Genomic DNA, 26,853 nt, shown 5'->3' on the forward strand with positions numbered 1-26,853 from the left:
ATGGAGTGTTCGTGATCATTAATAACCTTTAAAAGCAAGTGTTTTTCTTTTACTTGCTCAATTTTCAAAGTTAGTAAAAGAAGAGAAGATGAGAGGAGATAATCTCCTAATACTGATCCTTTTCTTTGGGCACACTGCTGCCAAAAGGTGAGTGCCTATTGTCAATGTTGATTATTGAATGTGGTTGTAGCGCAGTTGATAAGTGATCGTCTAACACAGATAAAAACAACATAAAGTCAGACTTTCTGTAGCAGGTATGTTAAATAACCATTTCCGTAGATTCCCGCTAAAAAACTTCGATACTCTCATATAAAAGTTTGTATATACCGACCTTTTAAATACAAGAATCGTATTTTTTTTGGTCGAGTCTCGTGATTCCTAAAAAATCGATATTTTAGTGATTAATTTAAAAAAAAAATTCCCGCCAAAAAAATCGAAATCTGTTCAATTCGCTTAAATATGTAAGTTAAATAAGTAAGATTTGTTACTCTTGAAGGTTTTAATTTCGCAAAAATTAATTGCAGGGCTGACTAATTCTAGTGAAACAAACTTTTTTTAAAAAAAGTGTGTACAGACAAAAATAAATTCTTAAAGCAGCCGAAACTTTAACATAAGAAATCTCTCTCCTTACGCGAGGTTTTGTTCTAATGTCACGTCGAGTTTTGTCCACAAGCACATAAGTAAGAAACCCAGAAGCTGAGTACAAAAATCCCCTGAACCTAGATAGACAAACTCTGGATCAGCATTAAAAAAAAAAAACTGAAAGTAAATCAACGTTTTTGACCTGAATTTTGCCACAAAAAGCAACAACTAAATCCGAACGTAACTTAGATAGGGAGATTTAATTTTACTTCGCGACCATTTGTTTAAAAATCATTAACATTCCAATTACTCAAATAAGTGTAGTGTAGATATTGGAAGAGTAAACAATTTCAATTAGCTACGGCTTTGACACTCCACCACCTCCTTTTATTTACCAATGCAAATAAATTCAACCTCGTTCCAGAACTTATATCTAGTGTTCATCAATGCATAAAGTTTAAAAGGTCCTAGGAATAAGGTTGATGCAGAGGGGTTTCCAATTCCAATTTTTTGTAGTCCAGAACGGAGGTGCGTAATCAGCCCGGCCACGATCGCACAACGGGAGGTCAAAAACCGAAAGTGAAAAGAGATGGAAAATATCAGAATATTTGTAAGATTTAAACAGACGATGCAAACTTTCTATTCTCATACTTCATATATCATAAAATGGAATTTGGACTCGAAAATGGAGATTTTTAAGTGGTTTTCTTTGACTAGCATGTTAAGGAAGGAAGGTTAAGGAAGAGGCCTGGTTGCGAATGGTGTGCGAATAAACTTGTCTGTTTCATGCCACAATGAATTTAAGTTGAGCCGTGGAATGTACATTAATATGTTTTGCGTCAGCTTAATCATTCTGTTATTCAAATCTGTATTTACACAATATCCAGTGTATATTTACTTCACTTAGCATAAGTATAAACAACAATAATTATCACCATAAGTTTTTTTATCCTTTTTTTCTCAGCAATTTGAGTGTGTATAATAAATTTAATTGCAGGAAAGCAAGGGTGTTAGTCACTAGAGCCATTACGTCTTTTCTATTTTTTATCTCACAGATATGCGACAGCTTTGTCAAGTCAAAGACACTGGTCAACATTTTGTGTTATAATTTTTATAAGATTTCGCTGATTTTGGCCTAATCTGCGAATTTGTAAACAATTGTCTGATCCACGAAATTTATATAGAAAATTTCCGATAAATTTGCATGGTCGAAATCTCCACTTCCACAATCGTTCGTACTTTCCTTTACTTCTATTGTCACCTCCGCGTTTTCCGATAAGAAAAAAACGAGTAAAAATTATGAGATATGATTTATTCTATATTTCAAAATAAAATACTACTATTAGTATTTACTTTTTCGTCTGGCTTGATTTTTGACAATAGATTTGGCTGTTTGTCACGAAAATTAGCCGAGAGCCGATTTTTCCAGTTTTGAAAAATTGTCAAAATGTCGAAACGCGAAATTAGGTCCCTGCGAAACAAAAGAAAATGCATTATCCGCGAAAATAAGACCCCGCGAAATGCTCGAATTTTGCGGATAAGCTCAACCGCGAAATTTAATCCTCACGAAAATTTATCACAATAAAGTATTGTTTTAGTTTCATGCTATGAGTTTTATTAATCCTGTCTAGAATAAACTATTTACTAAGGCATTATTAATAAGAAATTTTTTATCAGAAACAAAACAAAAATCTTATGATTTTGGCAAAGATAATTAGAACGCGAACAATCATGCAGTTTTCCATATTAAGCATGCTAAATAAGCGACCATGAAACAGTCTAAAAGCAGATAAACCTTGTCCAATAACTGCGAATTGTGCAAAAATAAAGTTACGTTGTTTAAATCCAAAAGATAATTAAATTGATTTAGATAAACTTTCTTGTCAAAGGAAAAAAGTTAATAACAAAAAAATTCTATATGGCAGATACAGTAACGCCTGCTACTGCTCTGTAAGACAGCCAACTCTCTTATTGCAGTCCAAAATAACCTCCATGAATCTTTTAGTACAAATGCTAATGTGTAATGCCTTCTCAACACAACCATCAAAAGACAAATAAAAGAATTACCTTCATATTTTACTTCACCTACGAACACAAAGAACTTGAAATGCTTGCAGTCCTACCGAAGTTGGTTGATACATACCTATCATGTGGAAACGAGTTGATCTGTTTGTCAGTAATCCTAGACATTATCCAAAGAGGAAAACCTTAATAACCACAAAGCAAAATATTTTCTCTACAACTGAATGAACATTTCTGTTACATGTCTTTTAATAGACTTTTTTAAACTCTGCAGAATCAATTTAATAAAAAATTTGCTCAATCAAACTTGTGTGGCTTGGGTCTTGTTAAAGAAGTATGAATGGTGGCACTCAGGGAAATCTGCAGGTTCTGAGTTGGTTTAAATTATTGTTTCTTGGTGAAAGTTTCTAGAATAGTTATAACAGACTAGCTGTATTATTTCCAGAAGTCGTCCATTTGTATTACACACATAAATTTATATATTTTCTTTTAGTTATTATTTTATCTCAACACCTGGAATATATCATGCTGGCGAATATGCAAGTATATTTGTCAACATCGATGAAAAATTTCCAAACTCGGGTGTTACTGCTGTGTTGAAAGATTTACATGGGAATGTTCTGTCGCATGTTTCACAATATATATGGAAAAATCATGACGTGATGCGCCTTTATGTTCCCATCTCAGTGAAAAGGAAAGTGATACTGTCTATAAAATCCAAGAATGGAGTAAAATTTAATCACGAAGAGAAGATTACTGTTAAGACATTGAAAGATACAATATTTATCCAAACTGATAAACCCACATATAAACCTGGAGACAAAAGTAAGTAAGGCCCAGATTGTTTTTTTTGGTTGCTGTGGATTCAAACCTCTTATAATTTCACAGACAATAAACAGTAACACAAATTTTATGTACTTAATGTGATTTTGGAAATGAAAAATAAGTTATATTTTAGATCACAAGAAAATAAAATTTTGTGCAGGAATAAAAGACCGAACGTGATATTACAATAATGTATAATTAATGTAACTACACTATCTAATGTATAGGGAACTTTAATAATTTGAGAAAATATGACGTAGAAGTTTGTTTTTGTAAGAATTTTATTGAATTTAAAAAATGATAAAAATTTGGAACAAACGCTTGTGAATGACAATCCTGATATTTTACCCACTTTGGGGATTTTACAAATTCGGGAAATTTTATTCTTGTGAAAATGTATTCCCTGTGTAGGCCCTATCAGCAGCTATACTTTAGGAGCTGGGAGCATTCTTGTATAAAGTTTGTTGTAGAGAGGTTGTAAATCTTGATTTGACTAGATAATTTTCAAAGGGATAAAAAAATGCTGCATTTTTTTTGCTCATGGTCAAATTTTTGCCATTATGGGTTAAAGGCCAATGTTAATTTGTATTTTCAAAAATTACCTTTGGCCTCTCATTTTTTAGCAAATTTTATGCCGAATCAGAATATAAATATGACTCTTTGTTGTCAAAACAAGATTTTGTATGTTTCGGACAATCACATCAATATCACACACGTCAGAACCACAACTTCAATATTTACAATTGTGCCAACTGCCTGCATCTACAAACGAGGTCACGTGTACATTTCTTGCTAGAACAAGGGAACGGAAAATTATATGGAAGAAGATTGTGCTCAGGAAAAATAATTGGCTCCATGACATCAAAATTTACACTAAAAATGTAAAATTTTAGTGATTCAAAAATATTGTTTTTGCTCCTATCTAATTTTATAATAACTGCAATTAAGTATTAAAACTTTTACTTGAGATGCATAGAAGGTAGTGACAAAAACAACAACATATATTTATGTCGTAAAACTTTCTAACAAAGCTTAATCAACATCGCCGCAAAATAGTTTTCTGATGCATGTTAAACCTTATTGTCTAAACCATTTTCTAACGGAAAAGAAAATTACTACCCGGGCTTGATCCATTGAAAAATTATTTGCTGCTCAAAACGCCCAGGATGTTATTGTGCACGCTTTAAGCTTTACTAATCCTGACGGAACTTAAACTACCAAAATACTGTTGATTCACTATAATAACATATGTTTCTGTTTGTAGTTCGTTTTAGAGTGGTTATTGTTGACAAAAACTTAAAACCACCATTTAGACAGGTACCGACTAAAAATTTGTTAACATTACATAATTTTTATTCCATCTTAAATTCTCTTCAATTTGTGCAGTACCTTCTCAGCAAACTAGTGTTTTAAATTGTGTGAAAAAGTGTTAATGACAATATGAAAAATGGTAAATTTCTTTATACTGAAAAAACGTTGGATTAGATTCTTGCAGTGCTCTAATTGACATTTTAGGTTGGATCAGAAGTGTACATCACAGTAGGCTTTTTTTTTGTAAAATTTCTTATCTTTATATTATCTCACATTTCAGACCAAACTCTCCTTTGGTTTTAAATTTTCTTCTTGGTGATCCAAGTGTGTTTTCAACAGCTATGTCTTTAATTTCCCTTTATTTCTATAGAACGCAGGAGGATCTCGAGTTATGCAATGGTCTAACGTAACATGGGATAAAGGTAAGGTTCTGTTTTTTCGATGGGATCCCCTAAAAAATCACTTACAATTTTGAAAAAGCTTTATATTGCTTTCATTCATATCGAATAGCTTATCCAGTAAACAAACACTTCTTTCAACCGATTGTTAGACTAATCAGCGGCCATATTTGTACACAGACAGACAAAATGCATTTTGATGTGTATGATGTTGAAAAAACATATAATTGACTAAATTATAAATAATTTGGATTTAGGTATTATGAGTCTTGAAATGCCGATATCTGTAAAACCTGTTCTTGGAAAATGGCAGATCACAGCTACATACGGGGTAATAATTATGTGAATCAATGCTAATTATGTAATATTTTTAGTTTCTGTATAAGTTTTTCGAGGGGAATTTACCAAAGTAAAACATATATACTTGGATTTTAAGTATTTGAAAACAAGGCTGACTGTGAAAGCCAGTTAAACATGTTTTCTATGTTTTCGGAAATGCTGTAATCAATTGCTGTATTAGATGAATTGTACATGTCCTTCTTTTAAAAAATAGAAAAGAATGTTTTTGTTTTACACATTATAAAATGATGTATTGCACAGTCATATTGTGAAGCCATTTTAATTCCCCCGCTTATTTTTAACCCTCTTTAAGTATTCCAGCATTAGTTTTAGATTCCATCCCCTTGCATAGCCCATTAAATTTTATCTCCTTTCTGTCAATTAACCCCCCCCCCTCTCCCCCATCCCCAATATCTCTTAAATTTACAGTACCCAATTAAAGGCGAACTTGCAAATGATCTACCCCCAATAAGTGGCGGCGGGGATCACTATAGACAGCTATTATGATGTGAATGTGCATGTTGCAAAAAATTGTAATTAAGGTCTTGAATATAATACGGGGAGGGGGAGGAAGGGAGCACTGTGAATACAATTACAGTGGTAAATGATGCTTATTGTAATGTAGAGAAGAGCAAATGAGAAATTTTGATTCAAGATTGTATTTCGTATTTAGGCAACTAAAGCTACACAAGATATTATGGTTAAAAAATATGGTGTGTATGACACTTTCATTTTTTTTCTTGCAAATATTTCAGATGTATTGATTCTGTTATTCCTTTATTTTCACTAAGAAAGAGATGCCTATATGTTAATTAACTAAAAACATCTTTATTCTGGTCCAAAATATAGCACTCCATTAACGGTTTTAGCGTTTTTTTTAGTGTTTTAAGTTCCTCGCTTTGAAAAAAAGTTAAGATTTGAGGAACAGTGTGTTTTTAGTGCTTCCAAAATTTGAAGTCAAAATACAGTCACCGTCGTATCTATTGTGGTCGATGAAAGAAGTACCAATAACAATATGTGCTAAGTATGTTTGATTGATTATATTTTGTGATATTTCCCTTGGCTGAAGCTATTTTGTTGGCTGCTGAGGCTAACACACAAATTCCTTTAGGATCATTTTTATTCAAACACTTTTTTTTTATTTAAAAGTAAAAACATGCTTACGCCATTCATCCTGTGGACATGTATAAAACAAAATAAACATACAGATATTGAACCTCGTGTTGCTTGCACACAGGAACATATTGAGAAAAAATTCTTTGAAAATAATGTTATTTTCTAAAAAGAAATCATATTTTCTTCTAAAATTCTCAGGTCAATAGGATCTTACTCTCAAATTACAGGCGTGGATATATAAATTAAAATTTCATATTAACGGATTTTGTGTGGAGACTACTGTAAATGCCAAGAAGTTTTCTCTGCAAACTTGTAACATTACAATACGTTTAGAGACTGGAGTGAGCTTATAGTATTACAATAACAAGAAGGATAAGTTTGGAGATAAAGCTTTGGAGTTGAATACCTTATATGAAGTTAGATCTACCACCTGTGAAAAATGCCTTTAGCGGCACTAAACTATAAAGAAGTAAAAAAAAAAGGTGAAAAGTTGGTTTTAATTTCAAATAAAAACATTCTAGTGCATGCTAGATTTGTGAAGACAGATCCAGAAAACAATAAAATAAATGAATTCTTTAACAAATATGCCATACCCTGTCAGCTATTTTTAACCCTCACATATAAAGGGCTATTTTAAAGCATAAGCCTGGTGAAAGCTTCACAACATATATAATTATTAATATAAACAAAACAAATTTTGATTGATATCCCAAACTAACCACAAAAGTGTATACTATAGCTGTTTGGCATAAGGTTATGGAGGTTTTGTTATGTAATTCTTGCAAGAATAAAACGTATAATCATTTTTTAATACTGTAAGCTACATATAAATGCAGAATAAGTTTATTAAAAACATGCATTAGCTCGATACCTACCGTAGCCCATACTTGTGATCTTAAACTATTTTTGCTACTTGCTAACTGGCTAGCTACAGATCTTTGTTTTCATTCAGATCTGGCTAATATGTCTTAGTAATGTCTTAGTCTACCTATAATGTTATAATTGTCGGTTACACAAAAAGCAGGTGCAACTTTAACCATTTTTTAAAAGATATTTTAATTGGGTTTTATTTACTTCCTAATTTAGCATTGCGTTCAATTTGCGTAAAATTATGTTTTGAATAAACCCTGGATATTTAATTAAATAAACACAGTAATCAATTAAAACAGATAAATAATATATGGGAATAGTTTGTAATTATAGGCTAGTTATCGAGGTATTGAGGCTTTCATATTTTGCGGAGCAATGTCAATGCTTAACAGCTTCCTTTGGTCTTATAAATGTTGCAACATCATGTTATTTTCTATCATGTTATCTTCAATTTTTAATGAATAAAGTGCAAAAATATGATCTTTTGTTGAGCAGTCTTTAAACAATGCTTTTTAAATTGTTTATAAATTTTTTTTCTGTCCAGGACTCCCTTCTACGAAAAAGACCAAGGTTATTGACATCCAGTTTAATTCATGTTTTGTCTTTATAAAGGTACACATATGGAAAATCTGTTGTCGGAACATTAAAAGCAACAACGTGTTTTTCATCAATTATTCATGGTCAAAGAAGATGCATGGAAATTTCAAAATCTTTGCTTTTATTTCCAGTATGCTTTTTCTTTCTATCTTCTTGTTATTTTTTTATTTCTTAGTTGAATATAGATTTCAAGAAAGGACACTTATTTTATCTATTCAAATCAAAATACTTTCATTATTTGTCTCATAAGAAATATAAAGTTTTAGCTATCATTGGTTAAAATAGAAGAAAATTGTTGTTATGAATTCCCGCGAATTGTCAAAATGATGGACGTTTTGTATACAACGTTTTGTTATTTTGCTATTTTGTTTTCTGTTTGTTTTCCCTAAACAAAAATTTCTGACAAATTTTATTTTTTGGGCATTAATTTTTTGCAAACTTGACAAAAACCTGTTGAAATCAGTTCATACGTAAGATAGCATGTTTGGTAAGACATGCAAAACTTTCAAAGAAATGGAAAATGATAAAGTTATTTTTCCAATAAGAAGGCAAAAAGAATGTGTCAATAATTTTCATTTTCTGATGCAAGTGATTACAACAATTGTTCATTTTCAAAAAAGCCAAAACTAAAGAAATTAAGGAAAAGTCTGTTGTAACTTATAGAAGTCAGTTGTTACGGTGAAAACAATCTTCTCCTGAAACCCGAAAAGTAAGAAATCTGCTTGTAAATTTAATTTGAAATATTTTTAGATCGATGGATGTCTTACCACCATGGTTGCTGTGGACAGAGATAGAATCAAGAGAGACCATACGAATCCTATTGCTGTTACAGTCAATGCCACTGTAGTAGAAAATGGAACTGGAATAGCGCAAAACAGAATACACACAACAAAAAAATTTCTTACAAATGAAATAACATTAAAGTTTGACGCACCCAAGTATTATAAACCAGGATTTATGTACAAAGTGAAGGTAATATTATTTTTTACTCATGTATATATATGCTCCAAGTGCTTTTAAATGTATAAAGGTTCTCTAGGAATTTTTTTCAATTTCGTAAAAATAATAGATAATAGATACATGAATTTCAGTTCCAGCATGTTTCTAACATAAAAAAGACCACCAAAACGATAATTAAATTCCCTTCACAATATTGATATTGTTATTCCTATAAAGTCCAGTGTTATTATCAATAATGTCGCGTACAACTAAACACTGCGTATGCAAGAATTGATTTTTAACATGCTACATAAACATCTTAGAAAAATAGTGTATGGAGGAGCTTGCAAAGAAGGAGGTGCTAGCAAACATTTTCCAAGAAAGATTGAATTTGTGATAGTATTGTAGCACCTACTAGATTGACCTATCACAGAACTCAGATGACAAAAGCTATCAAGAAGGTTTAATTCTTCACTATTGATTACCATATGTAAATCATTAGGAAAACGATAAATCACTTCTTTTATGTGCCTTTAAGACCCTAGCCAGTAAACTGAGATTTTCTTGGGTATATCAAATTTAGTTTCTCTCAAACGCAAGCTTAGACGCAAGGAAATGTCACATCAAATCTCTAAAAATCAAATCCAACTCATAGCAAACCCTGAATTACAATCAATGAATGAGCATAAATCCGGCGTGGTCACACCTTATTCTCTTAAATAATACATGGAAATTAATTATATTTTTATCGGGTGAGTAGGGCCTTTTGCGCTTAAAAGAAAGGATTTCCGATATTTACCACGTGAACAAAGAACAATATAATTAACAAATGAAAAAGCACGGTTAGTATTTTGACCGCGGAAAAATCGTTTGAAACCCACCGTAATTTTTCCCACCTTAACTGTTCCGATTTCCAGATGGTAAGCAAAATTATGCTGGTTCTCCTGGCTATTAAGACCCATGTATTTCTTTTAAACTGATTTGCAGGAAATGGCACATTTAGCTCTCTTCTATCTGACTTTCTCATTATAACATCTCTTTAGTTTTCTTTATGTCAATTCTAAACAATAAATGCTAATTCAACTGTATTCATGTACAGTTCTTTATTAGTTTTAGTAGTTAAGACAAGTTTGTTAGCATGTAGAAGTTACAATAAACAGCAAACTCAAAATTTCAAAGATTTTGCTTCATTATGATAATAAATAAAAGTGGGCTTTAAAGAAAGCCTCGTCATGGAATAAAAATATCTCCCTTTAAACTAAAAACAACAAAGTATCGAGATTTCAACATTTGTCCTTATTTGTCAAGTCACAATAACGTAAGGAGTAAATGCATTTCCTTTGTGTGCAGACTTGTCAAGAATTTAGGAGCAAAAACAAACATTTACATTAAAATATTTATACAATCTTGTAACAATCTTTAATTTTAAGTCATGACACAAACCATTTTGCAAGTTTTCAATAAAAAAATGCTAAAAATGCCTTTTTTGACAGACCACATCAGATATAGAAATTCTTTCAGCAACTTCTGTCGTTAAAATTATATGCAAGCTAAATTTTGGGTCTACAGCTTAACAACCATTTAAAAAAAATCAGCCTAAAATCATGTCCAATGTGCAGGTGTAAGTTTAGAAGTTTGTTTTACCTCGGTGTACGTTCTTTGTAATACAACGTTTTGTGGCAGTATACACAATAATAGAATGCACTAGCTGTAATCATTCTCCTACTATTTATTCTCATTAGTTATATGCCACAACACCTGATGGACGTCCAGCATTGAACAAGAAGGTGAAAATTATTCTTACATCAAAACGAGGGCATGCTTTAAAAAGACATGTACGCACGTATGAACGACATATTACCAATGGCGTTTACTCATTCAATGTCTATCCAACTGAGAGTGCTGATTCATATCACTATGAAGCTATCTATCGTGAAAAAAATGCATTTTCACAAGTAAATATGATTTTTTTTTAGTAATTTGTATTATAAGTGTTGCAGATCATAGAATGAAAATTCTAGCAAGTAACAAAACAAATAATCTTTTTACTTAATGCAATTACTTTTTTTTACCTTTTCGTCTAGGGAAAACGCAAAAACTACAAGGTATATGGAAGCTCCGAAAGAAGGCTCTCACCCAGTTCAAACTATATTGAAATTGCAAGAATGAGAGATCTCACAGCTGGCAAGACTGCAAAAATTACTGTAGACATTACAAAGCATAGTGAAGTTCTTGGAAAGGACGTACATTATTTGGTAAAAATGATATTAACTAGTTACTTCATTTTTTAAGTTACATTAAAAAGTTCTATTTTAATTCCCATGCGATACTAAGAAAGAAATCTATTCTATAATTCTCGCTGTGCGTCTGTCTGTCTGCCTGTTAGCCAAAATAGTAGCTGCAAACAGCGCAGGTTTCTTTACAAACAGAGGCTATAATGGTACATTACTTACAGTATCAATCCCCATCCAGCCTTTTCTAGATATCAATTTATTGCACTTTTGATCTTCAACAATGGACAGAGGGAACGCTTAATCATGACTATATGTCACGACTACGTTTTAAGTGATGGAAATTTGGTCTTTCTCTTATATATAACGGCAACTGCTTGACTTATGTTTGAGGAAACATACTTTGTAAAAAAGGCTGTGACCAAGCAAAAGGGTTCAAATACAGTTATCATGTAGGGACATCCGACGAGTGCTATTTAGTACCATTAAAAATTCTTAGAGTGGTAAATTATAATTAAAAGAACATACTTTGAAAATAAACAACTGAGGCTCCCATTTTCATCAGCCCTATGCGTGATGACATATTTGTTATTTTTGTAGCTAATATGCAGAGGTAAGATCTTGTTGTCGGATCGAAAGGTAGTTTACCACAAGCACGTGCATATTGATTTTCTGGTCCAACAGGAGATGTTACCTGTTTGTCGAATGTTTGTGTATTACATCAGGAACGATGGAGAGCTAGTCTCTGACTTCAAGAAAATACATTTTGAAATGTCCTTCGAAAACAAAGTTAGTATAGATTTGTTTATGCCAAAATACTTCTTTAGTCTACGCTTCATGTTAGCAGAATATAATTGCAGTATGAACGCTGGAGTTCTCTGTGTGTCCATGAAAGATACAAACTGCGTTTTATAGTTTCTTAGTTTTTTCAACTAACTAACAGCGCTGCATTAGTTGCTAACTGCGTTAACATTTTTTTGACTTTTGAATTGAACTTCTGCCATATTTTACCATGTCTTACTTAAGAAACATTTGTTGATTTTTTAAATAAACATTCTTAAATATTGAAAAATTGAATGGTAGAAATTTTTCATTTAGGTATCACTGTCATTTTCTGATAACAAAAAAAAGCCTGGAGAGAAAGTAAAACTAACATTAAAAGGAACTGCAGGATCCAAATTTGCTTTGTCTGCTGTCGATAGAAGTGTCCAGTTATTAGGTGCTGCTTCTGATCTCAGAGAGAAACAGGTGAACACACTTCTTACCTACTATAAACAATTTTTGAAATTTTCAGGGTTCCTACACCTCCTAAAAGTTCTTAAAAAGTCCTGAAAAAAATGAAATCTTCCTAAAAAATTCCAAAGAAAATTTTGTCTTGTGAAACCTCCTAAAAATCTCTTTTAGCAAATGCAGAACTAAAATTTCATTAATCCAATTTATCTTCCTTAATTCCTGAAATCTTCTGAATGTTTTTGTGTGAGAAAACCTCTGCTAATTGATCAAATTCACTAAAAAAACCCAGCTAAAATTCACCTTAAAAATCCTAAATACTCAAAAAGTTAGTTGCAAAATGAGTGGAAACCTTTGTTTTGTAAGTTGTCAATTTCTTAGTATAAGAAACTCAATCTAAATCTGTAAACATAAAATATGCTTAATTTAGTAAAATTGTAAACTCGATTTTCGACTTTATACCAATGTAGTACATGATTTCTTAATTTCTACTTTGCAATCTCACAAGGTCCGCAAATCTAAAGTATAGAAGCAGTTTGTTTTGCTTAAAGTTTTAGGGATTAACTTCATCATTTCATTAAATATTGTATAGCATAAAAATATGTAAAACTAATAATTGTCACCCTACAGATTCTGGATATATTGAACGAACAAGATGTTGATGGCCAAAAATTTCAAGTCAGAAAAAAATGTGATGTTTCTACACGTTACTGGGGTGAAGTCCTATCACCTCCAACACTGAAGTTCGATAGCAGGCTAGCCATTGAGGTGATATTACAAAATAATATTCTTTATTTTTTTTATTTTTAAGGTTTTTAGCGGTTTATTTTATTGACTTCTATGTTGTTTATGTTAAAACCTAGTAAATTAACCAAGTAAAGTGACATTTTATTTTACCAAAGCTAGATTCCAAAAATTAATACTTACATGTAAAATATGATAAAAGAATGACAAATTAATAAAAAGATTGTGTAGCTATTATTGAATACACAGTCTATGTTAATTGCTCGCTGTCTGTGTGTGGGTAGTTTTTCCACAGGCTAGCAACTACTTCATAACACTTTTCCACAGGCTAGCAACTACTTTGTAACACTTTTTCCACAGGCTAATAACTACTTTGTAACACTTTTGCACGGGCTAGCAACTAATTTGTAACACTTTTTAAAGAGGCCAACAACTACTTTGTAACAATTTTTCCATAGGCTAATTACTACTTTGTAACCTTTTTTCCACAGGCTAGCAACTACCTTGTAACACTTTTTCCAGAGGCTAATAACTACTTTGTAACACTTTTTCTACAGGCTACCACTACTTTGTAACACTTTTTCCACAAGCTAATTACTACTTTGTTACACTTTTTCCACATGCTAACAATTGTCAAACAAACTAATTTAGACTAATCTTGTGATGAGACGCATAGTTAGCCAAAATCATAAAATCCAAACAAGATTTTTCAAAATCAGATAACGATTCGTAGATTTAAAGTGAGGTAGGGCAAAAGACTGCAGGTGAACGCTAAAATATCTTTTTTTAGCTGCCTTTTAATCAAATTAATTAGGTTTGAAACAAACTTACCTGTGAATACTTGTCGAATAGTAAGTTTAGCGATGATATTAACTTTTTATACTTTGGAATTACTTTGGCTAGGTCGGTCTGCATATACACTGATCTAAAGGTTTCTGTAAAAGAAAAAACTCACTTGATGAGCAGTCTCTGAAAAACCCTTATAATTTATCAATACTTTTATATATTTTTTTATTTTTCTTTGTTCCTGAATGCTTGGTGAAAGACTTTTTTGGATAGTGTTATTTTCATGAAACGTTAATTTTCCAAAAAGGAAATATAATGAAATAAACACACACCATTTTGTTTTTCACCAGACGTTTTAAAATGGCTTCTTTTTCCGAGTTCTCGTTTTTGCACCATTTAGCATAAATTAATTTCAAAAAGGTTCCCGTTTTTTTTTTTCTAATAACGTTGCTATGAAATTATTTGTAATTATATATAATTATCTAAAAGAATGCATTTTTTTTTCTTTCTGTTGTCATAATTCGCTAATCAGTAATTTATACAAACGAATCCGGGAACCTTTTCTGCATAATTTATTCAGCTTTCCATTACCGAAAATTTCAATGAGCCAATAGGAAGCTTTCGGAAAAAGACACCACAAACGTAAAGGGATGTATGCGAAAATTTACTAACGAGATATTTGTTTTTAAAGATTTTCGTAGGATATAACACCTCTGAAAAGGCTTTTTCCATTTCCAAATATTTTAATGGAATATAAAATATGTCTTTCGAAAGAAATTTTTTTTTCTATATGTCATGAATTTTTTGCAAAAAAGCTTTAAAAAAATTTGTTTCCTTTACAGTAACCTAGAGAGATGTTGCTTTTGTTCTCCTTTTTTTTCTTGGTTGGAAAATAGAACTAGATACAGATACGAACACATTTTTAAATGTTCGATGATTGTTAATATGGTTTTGAAAACATGTCTTGAACATGAATCCTGAAAATAACCAGTGTGTACAATTTAGTTTTCTTTTATAGGATGCTGGTTTAATATATTTTAGTAATGCGGAAGTTGATTTGGCAGATTGTCCCATAAAATGTATGAATACTGTAAATTCTTTTCTTTTCAAGGCACGCTTTAGAATAAATAGTTTAGACCTTAAATTTCTAGGTTCGTCTTGTACGACTCTGTTTGATGTTGTTAAAGTTATTTAAACTCTTTGGTGCAGTACATTGGGATTAAAGTGTTTTTGCATGTTTTATTTCATAGATAGGCTTAGACTTATAACATTGGCCAGTGCACCTGGAAGATCACTACGAAAAAATCCGTTATCGAGAAAGTACCTCATGAAGGAGAGAAAGGTTGCTAAAGAGACTGAAAAGGTTGTCGCTAAAGTTAAGAAGACCAAAAAAGTCGTAAAGATAAGATCAAACTTTCCTGAAACATGGTTATGGTCAGACGAAACAATTAAGTAAGGAACTTGGTTTTCACAAGCTTGTGTTACTCAACAAGTAAAATAACTTGTCAGTAGGTGTGACACTGTATAACCACAACTTACTATAACTTACTTGTTCTGAACATAAAATACAGTAAATTTCAAAATAATCAACTCTCCTCACCCTCAGGTTTGTCTAAGTTTGACATTCTTTGTCATTGTTAAATTGAAAAACAGAAGGTTTAAAATATTAAATGTATCGAAAGCAAAATATAAAAATTCAACATATTCCTTTTGTAAGTGTTCATACTAATGTTGTTACTTTTAATCAATCCCAGTGCTTCTGGTGAAAACGTACTTGAAGTGAAAGTCCCTGACACAATCACGACATGGTATGCCAGTGGATTTGCTATGTCGACAACAGCTGGTATTGGCGTAGCCGCACCTGCTAGTATCCAGGCTTTCCAGCCGTTCTTTGTTTCACTAGCATTACCATATTCTCTTATTCGAGGAGAAACAGTTAAAGTTCCAACTACAGTGTTCAATTACTTGGATGATTGTTTAGTGGTATGCATGTGATTTGTTTTTGTACTTCCTGACAGACAATAAAATGAAAGTGATTTTAGAGTGTTCGTTCTAGTGTGTAAAATTATTCAACTAGTGTGATTTTGCTGTCACATGGAATAATTTAGTATTAAGTGATGTTTCTTGGGGAGAAAGTGCTTCTTAAAAACTTATGAAAACTTACCTTTTGAAATGCATTTCCAATTGCTTTATTATGATTAGATCTGAAGGATACATATCTTATTCCATAAAATTAACGATTCAAGAAATTAACGCGAAATAAATTAACGGTCATGAAATTAATGCGGTTCAATGATATTGTTTTCAAAAAGGCATTTAATTAATGCGGTTAAGCAAGGTTTTTTTTAAAAATGCAATTATAGCAAAAATTACGGCAAAAATTACGGCAACAGTCCAATCCACGGTAGTGAAGCAGTCTCCTCTATTACAAGGCGGTTTGGAAATCGGAAGAATAAAATCTAAAAGGGTCAAAAGTATATTAGGGCTATTCTTGGATTTTGGACTTCAACCGGAATATAGCATAAAACATATACCCCTCATATGTTGTCTTTTACCCTTTTTGTTTTCTTGCATATAATTACTCCATATAAATGTGTCCTATCTATCTCCAATATTAATGCATTGCAGATGTGGAATGTAGCTTTACTTAGCGAAACATCATTTTATAACTGCATGTACTATTAAACTTTTATACAGTATTTCTTCAACATTTTTATTTTCTGTTAGATACAACTTAGTTTGGACACTTCGAATGATTTCGACATTACATCGGAAAGATTTAAAAAAATGTGCGTATGCGGTAGTAAATCGAACACTTTCAAATTCAGCATTAAACCAAAAACACTTGGGAAAATTGATATCACTGTCAAAGCACTCTCCTTGCAGCCTGACATTTTGATATGTGATTCAAGTAACAAAATGGCAGAGGATGTAACTGCAGCAGATGCGATGACAAAGAAGTTACTTGTTGAAGCTGAAGGAATAAAGAAAGAGTTTTCTACCAGTTCTTACTTCTGTCCTCGTGATCATTCTGGTTTATATTCTGATACTTTAGTTGTAACAATACCTCAGCCTGTTGTTCAAGGATCAGTATATGCTGAGTTAGCAGTTGTGGGTAGGTTTTATGTACATTTAATAACAGGAATATTTTTAGCGGAGTGGATGCAGCATTATTAAGTTAATATTGAATTCTTTGGGTCACAGCATGAATAATTGATTATTAACATCTAGAAAAATACAAAACAAAAAAGAATTGATTAAATAAATAATTCTATACTATTTATCATGTTAATATTAGGTGATCTTTTGGGACCCAGCATGGATAATTTGGACAAACTCCTGGCAATGCCATATGGATGTGGCGAGCAAAATATGTTGAAGTTTGCACCGAATATTTACATTATGGACTATTTAACTGCAACCAACCAGTTGACTGAAAAAGTGGAAAGAAAAGCGAAAGAGTACATGAGATCAGGTAAAATGTATTTTTGTTATTATATAGTAATCCACCCAGGGTAATTTATTGCCAAAAACTACAGTTCTTTGTAAACTGATAACTTCTATACCTTTTCTTGAACGATGCAGAACGATGCAGATACCTAGTGAACATTCTGCTTTTACAGATGCATTGTGCATACCGTAAACACTCTCATATGAGCGCCCCTCTTAAATAAACGTCAACCATTTTCCATAATTATTTTTATATGCTGCCCTATCGAATAAGCACCAATGGGTGATTATTTGAATATATTACTAGACCCAAAGGGGGTGCTTATTCAAATATTTTGGAAATCGGAAAGGAATACCTTTTACTAATATGTCAAAATGTTTCTATCTTTTTGTTTAAACAGTCCGCTCATAATTCATTGACGTAAAAGAAATTTAACCATAAACATTTATGCTCAGAGACATGCTATATTGCTTCTGTTTTTTCACTTAACGACCATTACAGTTTTCTAGCATAACATTTTATATAAAACACGAAGAAGATTTTTTATAAGCGCCTTTGTCAATTTACTGCCTCTCTGATCCGATTAGGTATTTGACTCGATTGACCTGACTCGATTAGGCATTTACTCTAAGTAAATGCCTAATCGAGCAGTTACGGCATTAACTTCTTTTTAAATATGCTACTTACAATCTACCATATTACGATACTATCCACGCAAAGTGAGTGCTCAAGCCTTGCGTGGAGGACCTTTAAAGTTGGGAAAACTTGTACTGTGCAATTGTAAGGATAAAATAGTACCGTTGCACTTTTTGAAACTAAATAAATAAACTAAGATCCCAAGTCCTAAGTCTATTTTGTAAGTATTGGCAGTGTACTTTGCAAGTCGAAAGAGTCATCTGTATCTGTACGCAGAGTATAAATGTCCGCAAACTACTTAAATTAGGATGTCTTTGTTCTAATTATTTTGTTTTTTCATGAAAGGTTATCAACGAGAGCTGACTTACAAGCATTCAAACGGAGCGTATTCAGCTTTTGGTGAATTCGATAAGGAAGGAAGCACCTGGTTAGTACTTTTATCGTCTAACTTTGAAGTTTATTGCTATTCAGAATGTATTTACTTTCACAGCTTACATTTTCAGGCTTACTGCATTTGTTCTGAGATCGTTTTCTCAAGCAAAAAGATATATTTTTATTGACGACAAAGATATTGAAAATAGCAAACGTTGGTTACTTTCCTTGCAAGATTCGTCTGGTTGTTTTAAAGAAAGCGGAATGATCCATCACAAAGAGATGAAGGTAGTTCTCTGGTTTGAATAATTAACGCAAGAACCGTAATTAGAGCGTTTTGGATGGAGTCCTACCAAACTTAGATGACAAAACATCTTATCCTGTTTACCTTTCATAGGGAAATAGTTCTACAGAAAGCAATAATTACAGTATTTGTAGTTCTTGGGTCTATCTCTATTTTAGGGTGGTGTGAGCAGCGGCATAACAATGACAGCTTTTGTGGTCAATGCTCTTCTGGAAGCTGAAGTTCCACATGATGTTAGTTTATTATTTGCTTGTGAACTGTTGAATCTTTTGTAGGGTGACTTGGGAAAAAAAAAAGAAATCTATATTTGAGTAGAAGAAGCAGAAGTCTTTTAGCCTATCTTCTTAAGTGTTATGTTGCTTTTCAATTTGAATACATTCAAGAAACTCAAAATATTCATACAGATTTATATTTTATACTTTTTGTCAGGATTTCAAAATACAAAGCGCACTAGGGTGCATAACGAATGGATTGGACAAGATATCTGATCCATACACTACAGCATTGCTTTCATATACATTGTCACTGGCTGGTAACACTAAAAGGTTTGATATGTTGAACAAGTTGGACAGTATGTCAAGTCAAGCTGGTAAGCACATTGCGCCGTATCTATTGATTCAAATTACATGTTTTTTTGTAAGAAAATTTCAAGATGCTTATGTAAAGTACTTTTTCAGGCTCAAAATATGCTTAGATTATGCCTTTATGGCAAAAAAATTTATTGGAATATTCTTACAAAAGACATGATCAAGCTCAAAATGTGCTTATTTAAAAACAAATATTGCAATTTTAAACATCTATATTTACAACTTAAAGGTACTGTCCGATTAAAAATCAACTAAAATTTTGACAAAAAATTCTTATTTGGAACTGATTTCTATAAAATAATTAAATAATTATTTGTTTTCTTTCCTAACACCAACTGAACAATATCTCATTCTTGTTTACAAAAAAAGCATGCGGTCTCTCGCTTCGATTGTTTATATGGATGGCGGATGATAGGCACTAAAGCGAGGCTGAAATAATATGTCGCGTGTGACGTATTTACCTGGAGCGCGCCGAACTGACCAAAATAGATAAAACGTGGGCCAGGGCTGATATTTTATTATATGTTTAAAAATTTTGGTAATTTTACCCCCTGAATTGTGAAAGACCGCTTTTTATGAATTATTCATATGGAATTAAAAAATCGAAGGCGAGAGATGTGTCTAGACCTTAAGGTAAGCACACACTGTGCTAATTCTGTACGAACCTAAGTAAGAAGCTTTCGCTAATAAACTTGAAGTTCAATATGACTTTAGCCTTAGGGTTGCATAGTTGTTTCAGCTACTCTAAAGACAACCAATCAATAATTAAAAATTAGATTCCTCTTCACTAGATGTCCCGCCACAGAGAGATTAGACTCAGATCCGACATTCAGTAAGGTTGAGAGGCAGAATAATGTCTTGGTGCGCTGTTGTGAATTGCACTAACAACAGTCGAAAAAAACAGGATAAAATTTTTTTTTCGCTGCTCAAGGATCCAAAAAAAAAATCTTCCGTATAAGGAAAAACCAAAAGTCAGAGAAATATCTGAACTGAGGAAAGAAAAGGATGTTAAGGAGGTGAGTGGGGGCTGGTAACTAGGTGGTCGTTCGAAACTCTCTGTCATGGAGTGCCACCAAAGATGTTCACAGCGTACTCTTCAATAAAACCACCGCTCGGAATTCTTCGTGTTCCGTAATACATTTTTTATCTGAAAAATATTACAATATTACTCAATCACACTCGCATCTAAGAATTACTCATGAAGGAGTAGAAACTTTTATACCATGTAATTGAAAATATTTAATAGAGTCCAGTCTTTTTCAGGAGAGGCGTGCGATCGCACGCGCACGCCTTGGCACACGCCTAAATCGTTTCAGGCGTGTGATTAATCGCACGCCTGAAAAATAAATATTGAGTTTTCAAAATCAACCTATAAAATCCATTTTGTAGCGTGCGATGCCAGCCCTCGAAATAATTTTTGGACAGTCGTCAGACAAAACGTCCGATAGATTTCCGTATTGGTCGGACACTTTTAGATCTCAGAAATTATTGAATAGTCCTGGTCCTTTTAATCCACGAGCAAGCCTATTCATAGCCAACCTGACCATCCTAGCTAATTCACCGACTCCTGACTTAGTTAAAAGAACTACGTAGACATAAATCTCTTTTGCCTGGCCCCTTCGTCGTTGGTAACCAGGTCTTACACAAGAAATCCAGCCATGCGGTTCTTAACTAATGCGGATGTGAACGCCGACGAAGCACGGATGAAGCAAGTCTGCAAAACTGCACTTACAGGCGGAATAGACATTTTATCATGGATTTAATTGTAGATAATTTCTTCATTTGACAAAATAATTGGAAACCATAGCAGGTTCGAATTTAATGGATTTTTTCTTTATGCCTGTAAAACCGAAACCCACGGGCGGTATAAATTTTTTTCTGTAAAAATTTTGGTAAAGTGTAGCTGAACTTTTTGAATGAATTTTGAAGTTTTGTTTAAGCCACGTGGATTAAGATTTTTTTTAATTTGAAAACAAAGCATATTTTTGCCTATTTGCTTGTGAAAAATAAACAATAAATATAAAAATGACAGTATAGTCATGCATACTATTTCGGACATGTAGAAAAGGAAGTTAAGATTGAGAGAGTCGCTATACCAGTAGACGCTCGATCATCGTGTTTGGGGTTCACGATTTAAAACGTCCCCCACTTTTCTACCGCAAAATGAATTCGCAACAAAAATAACCTCGGAGCCCGTATCGCAGGCGTAACATTCTTTGCACGTGCGTTTTACATCGCACGCGTTACTTCATTTACACGTGCGAATCATCGCACACCTACTCAAATATTTCTGAAAAAGACTGAGAGTCTGTCTCGTGACTGCAAAAACATTCTACACTTAAGAGGGCATCCTCTCACATTTAGGAGTAGGAGCAACAAGGTTTCCAATGTTATGTTCGTCTACGTCTTGAAAAGTCGGAACTAGCTCATCATTCGCTGTTCTTTCCGGCTCGAATTGAAATCCTAGAACCTGCGAATTATTTTCATTCATTGCTATCTTCATGAAGAACTTTTTTAAACAAAGGAAAAAAATTATAAATAAACATTTAGTCGTTCGATGCGCAATTCGGGGGGATTCGCCTAATAAGAAGCCAGGTAACTACGTCACAAGCAAAAATGTACTGAATAATGAATTGACCCAGTCCTTTTGCCGCGTTTGAAAGTTCGTGAAGATGGTAGGCTAGTGCAGCAAGATCAAAACAAACAAACGATGGTGCTAAGTATTGGATAAATCTTTGTTGTTTAAGAGTGCAATCTTCGTTATTTTTGATACTTAATAAAACAAAAGAAAAGATATTGTTTTTTAATCGGACAGTACCTTTAAATCTCACTACATATTGGATAATTTAGACACACAGAAAAATAGAAAAACTGCTCACAAAGCAAAAAAAATTAAAAAACTTCAGAACATTTTCTTAGGCTTCACATAATGCTTAGCATATACTTGAAAAATGATGATGCGGATGCCTATAAATGTCATTCTTATAAAAAAACATGAACCTGCCTAGTTATCTTGTAAGTTGTGTTAATAAATGAATCTATCCCATCAATCTCTATTAAATCCTTGCTCAAGTCCTTGTTTAATTTGTATATTTATATCGCCTATTTGTGGTACTCTAGCCCATTTCTAAATCTCTAATCTTTATTTCCCTTATTTTCAGATGGCATGTTACATTGGGAAGCGACATCCGTAAAAGATCACCGTTCGAGCTTCTGCTATCAAGCCCCTTCCAAAGACATCGAGATGACAGCGTATTCTTTGATGGCTTACATTGGTGGTCGATCGCCGTTCAAGTCAAGAATCGAACATTTGAAAATTGTAAAATGGTTGGTGAAGCAGAGGAATTCATTTGGTGGATTTGCATCCACGCAGGTTAGCTTGTACTTTTTACAATGGTATTATTAGGTGACATTTTAAATTATTATTCCTCTGGTTGAAGATATTTAGGGCAACATTTATTATCCACAAAGTACTGTACTAGAATTGCTTCTTAGCTAACATACATGCAAAGATAATACTTATATTAGACTCAAAACTAGTTGGGTTCATAACTCTATGAAGTAATGTTTCCTCATTTTTGGCTCATTGCATGTTATACCTTGTTGACACCCTATTTTTAAAAGTGCTTTTCGCATTCTTTTGTTTTTGTTTTTTCAAAAAATTACTTTTAACTTTTTGGAGGCGTTGTTTTTTTTAAAAAGAATTACTTTTTTCTTTTTTAAGGAGTTGTTGCGTTGTCAAAACTATACGTACTTACTAAGATTTTGTTCTGTAGGACACGTGCGAGACTTCATCACAGTATTCTGCAGCCTCTACTGAAAAATAAATCTTACAATCAATATTACTTATAGGACACCTGCGTTGGACTTCAAGCTCTATCACAATATTCAGCTGGTGCTTTCGCAAACATCTTCAACCTTACCATTATGGCAACAACTCAAACTGGTTTCACGAAAGAGTTTAGAGTTCGCAATGATAATAAGTTGCTTCTACAAAGAGCTAAACTTCCAAACATACCAAGTAACGTTAGTTTACAAGCAACTGGTGATGGATGTACTCTAGTGCAGGTTTTTTTCTTGTTGCTTTATCTGCCTGCCTGCTTGTTTCTCCGCCTGTTCATCTAACTGTCTGTCAGCCTAAATTTATGCAATTCGTGTGTTGCTTTTCAGGCGAATGTAAAATACAATATACCTCTACCGAAGGAGAAGCCTTCGTTTTATTTGAATGTTACAGTTGATAAATTAAAAACAATAAATTGTGAACACAAGATTAAAATTTGTGGAAGGTATGGTTTTTATTTGTTTGTTTTTTTGTATGATCGCTGTCTCTTTTTCTGAAGCCGCTTTTTCTGAATTTGTTGTAACAATCCCTAGCTACATGAAATCTGGAAAATCCAATATGGCACTCATTGATGTAAACATGGTGTCGGGATTTGAGCCAATCGTAAGCGAGTTGGATATGATCATGCAGTCAACCAGTGCACCATTTTCATATTTTGAATTCAATGATGGTGTTTTGTCTTTTTACTTTGATGACGTAAGTAGCTTTAAAAGGTTAATGTTTTTGTAAAATCCGCTTCGAAGAAAAGTAGGTTTCTTTCATATTGGTGATATGGGTGGGTTTCATATAAAATAGGTTAAAAGGTGTTTACGAATTTGCTGCTAAAATATTTTACCTTTGTAGTTTTGCTAATTATGTTAATTATGCATGATATAGTATGCATGAGATAAATGGTTTGCTATGTCTGACTTATGAAGGTATAGTATGTGGTGATTTACATAAATATTAATATTAAGCTAATACCAGCAATTGCTTCTCAGCAACAAGCTGATGTCATAATTTTGCATAACTGGTACGTGTTAAGTCCTATATCACGGAAATTAATAAAAACTTTTGAAAAAAATGTTTCTTTTCGTAGGAGGTGCATTTTAAGACGTTTACATAAAAACTGAATTTGCAGCCATCTTAAAATAGGTAAAATCGTGAAAATCGGCGTGAAAGAAAAGATAGTCCGGGGTGTGACGTGGAGTTTTAGTGAAATGTCAGGGAACGCTTTTCATACAACTGTGACGTAAGACGTAGCATACCTGAGTACTGGGAGAGCGATGGTATACCTAAGGGAAGAAATTATTGCGCCAGAAAATATTGGGGACGAAAATATTGCGGAATTAAAGATTACGAATTTACCTAAAATTCACAATCTTTTCCTCCGCAATTCCTAGAAAAATAACACAATTCGCAATCTTTTCTTCCGCAATTCCTAGAAAAATTACGCAATTCGCAATCTTTTCTTCCACATTTCAATTAAAAAAAATTCGCATCTAATTTTTGACGAGTTCTAAGAAAAAGTCGAATTACTTCTGTCGTTGTATATGAAAGTTTACAGGGGAATCCCTTCAATTACTTGTATCAGAAGAAATTTTTAAAGGACTACATCCTAATGAAAAAAATTAAGCGATTTCGTGGAAAAATTTATGGATCATTGCTTCAATTCGCAATTACAAATTCAGCAATTTTTTTGACACAATATCAGATTCGCAATCTTTAGTTCCGCAATTTACGATTTTTTTACCATGAATTTGCAATCTTTAATTGCGCAATGTTTCTTGCGCAAACGTTTCTTTCCTTAAGGTAGTTATAGTTGCAGGGAAAGACTGTCACATTCACAAAGTTGGAATATAAAATGCTGGTATTCAGAATTTCATTGTGACCTACCAAGCTTCGTTTTTTGTTAAAGAAGGCTGCCTAATAAGTTTAATCCATTCTCTGCAATATTTGTCCTTGCAATAAAAACTAAATTTGAACAAAAAATTTGTTACTATCGCACCGAATTTTCTCGTGGGTGCACGATATTTACTCGTTACTACACGATAGTTGCTCGTCATCACACGATATTTTTTCGTTACCACACGATATCTGTTCGTCAACGCGCCATTTACTGCAGTCAAATTAATTTATGCGTTCCCAAACGTAACAATTCAAGTAAATATGCATGGAAGTTTTCGAAATTTAATTTCCGGCATATTTTCTTTCAGTTGGACCAATCATCTACATGTGTAACATTCAAAGTTGAACAAGTAGCAGAAGTTGAAGGACGAAAACCGGCTGCCGTAAAGTTGTATGATTACTATGACACTGGTGAGTGCTTGCATTTTGTGAATCGCTCTGGTTCTTACGGAACTAAGAACAAAAGCGATTCAGGCGGAAATATCTCGAATACACTAGAAACTATTTTTTTTGTCGAAACAGTTATTCAGTTTAATTTTTGCACGACTTATTTTAACGCATTTAATTTTTGCATACAATTTTTAATTTTTCTTTACAAAAAATAAAATCGTTCAAGTTTTATCCTGTGTTAACGAAGCGTAATTCGAATAATATCATAAAATACTTTGGCACGAATCTAAATGTGTTTGCATGAAATCTATCTATTTGTGAGGTTGGACTTGTTAACGATGAATTTTAAGAGCTGACAGTGAATGGCCATTCCACGTATGTACGATTTTTTTTCTTGCTTTAGACAAGTCAGCCACGACAATGTACAACGTTGAGAGGTGTCCAGAAATCAACGCAACATAAAGAAACTAATGACAGGACCCGAAAAAAACTTTTGACTGTTTAGTTTTGTTGCTAAGCACCTACGCATTATTGTTAACCAATCATTTTGTATTATTATTAACCTATCATATTTGTGATTATTTTTGAGTGTTTTTGTGAGTGTAACAAGTTTGAGGTTTTATAACATTGCTTTTAATTGTATCTTAGTAAGCGGTCTACCTTCATATTTATTTTCGTCCAGAGGGTTTGGTGTATTAACTGAAAAAGCTAGTTATTAGCGCATATAAATTCTCGCGCTAGATCATTTTACATACGGTTGGTCAATTTTCTCCCAATTCGTTTTATGAGAATGACAGTTGCCATGTCAAGTGTATTGTCAGAAGATGTCAACCTACTTCCTAGAGTCTCTTCTAGGAAAATTGTCCTGGGGACGAATTTGAGAAAATACCATAGAGCTCTATAGAAGTATTCACCAGTTGGGTAAAATCTTTAAAAATATTTTTGTATTTTCAGTTTAAAGATATTTGAAAAGAACCTAACAAAATCCTTCAATGCACAGTGTAACTTGTTGACATAAAACATTTTATTGACTGAATCGATTTTTGAAAATAGAAAAATTTTTCATTTAGGATGCATTCTTACCATCAAAATGTTTTACAGATCAACAAGTTACACTGTGCATTGAAGGAAGACCTGTGGTTCGAGTACAGTGTGGAATATTTTTACACGTGAATTGCTTATCCACGTTTGGCTCCTGAAACCACAAAATTTAAACTTCCTTCTTAAGATCTCTCTTATGTAACAAAATTTTTAAAGGAATGACGTAAAAAATAACTGATTTTGTAAAGAATTATAAATTTTTTGCTGCAATTGTATTGCCTGTTGATTCGTTGTGAGCAAAATGACGACACATCGGCCATAAATGTGTTCTAATATCTGTTTTAAAAAAGTCAA

General features: G+C 32.8%; 1 protein-coding gene across 1 annotated transcript; it reads left to right on the top strand.

The window, feature by feature from the left end:
• Positions 1 to 26,083, top strand: LOC130640206 (alpha-1-macroglobulin-like). Its single transcript, XM_057447135.1, has 30 exons — positions 1 to 147; positions 3,098 to 3,429; positions 4,694 to 4,746; positions 4,945 to 4,968; positions 5,111 to 5,162; positions 5,396 to 5,469; positions 6,151 to 6,190; positions 6,417 to 6,501; positions 8,076 to 8,190; positions 8,811 to 9,032; positions 10,742 to 10,954; positions 11,084 to 11,254; positions 11,831 to 12,019; positions 12,329 to 12,478; positions 13,091 to 13,228; positions 15,009 to 15,069; positions 15,241 to 15,442; positions 15,745 to 15,973; positions 16,718 to 17,105; positions 17,289 to 17,465; positions 18,423 to 18,504; positions 18,581 to 18,737; positions 18,912 to 18,986; positions 19,183 to 19,342; positions 22,502 to 22,713; positions 23,193 to 23,408; positions 23,511 to 23,626; positions 23,715 to 23,877; positions 25,377 to 25,479; positions 25,862 to 26,083. Exons 1-30 carry the CDS (start codon positions 89 to 91, stop codon positions 25,918 to 25,920), a joined length of 4,317 nt encoding a protein of 1,438 aa, XP_057303118.1. The 5' UTR covers positions 1 to 88; the 3' UTR covers positions 25,921 to 26,083.
• The last annotated feature ends 770 nt before the right edge of the window (positions 26,084 to 26,853 follow it).

Source organism: Hydractinia symbiolongicarpus, chromosome 1, assembly GCF_029227915.1.
Source record: "Hydractinia symbiolongicarpus strain clone_291-10 chromosome 1, HSymV2.1, whole genome shotgun sequence".
NCBI classification, from domain to species: Eukaryota; Metazoa; Cnidaria; class Hydrozoa; order Anthoathecata; family Hydractiniidae; genus Hydractinia; species Hydractinia symbiolongicarpus.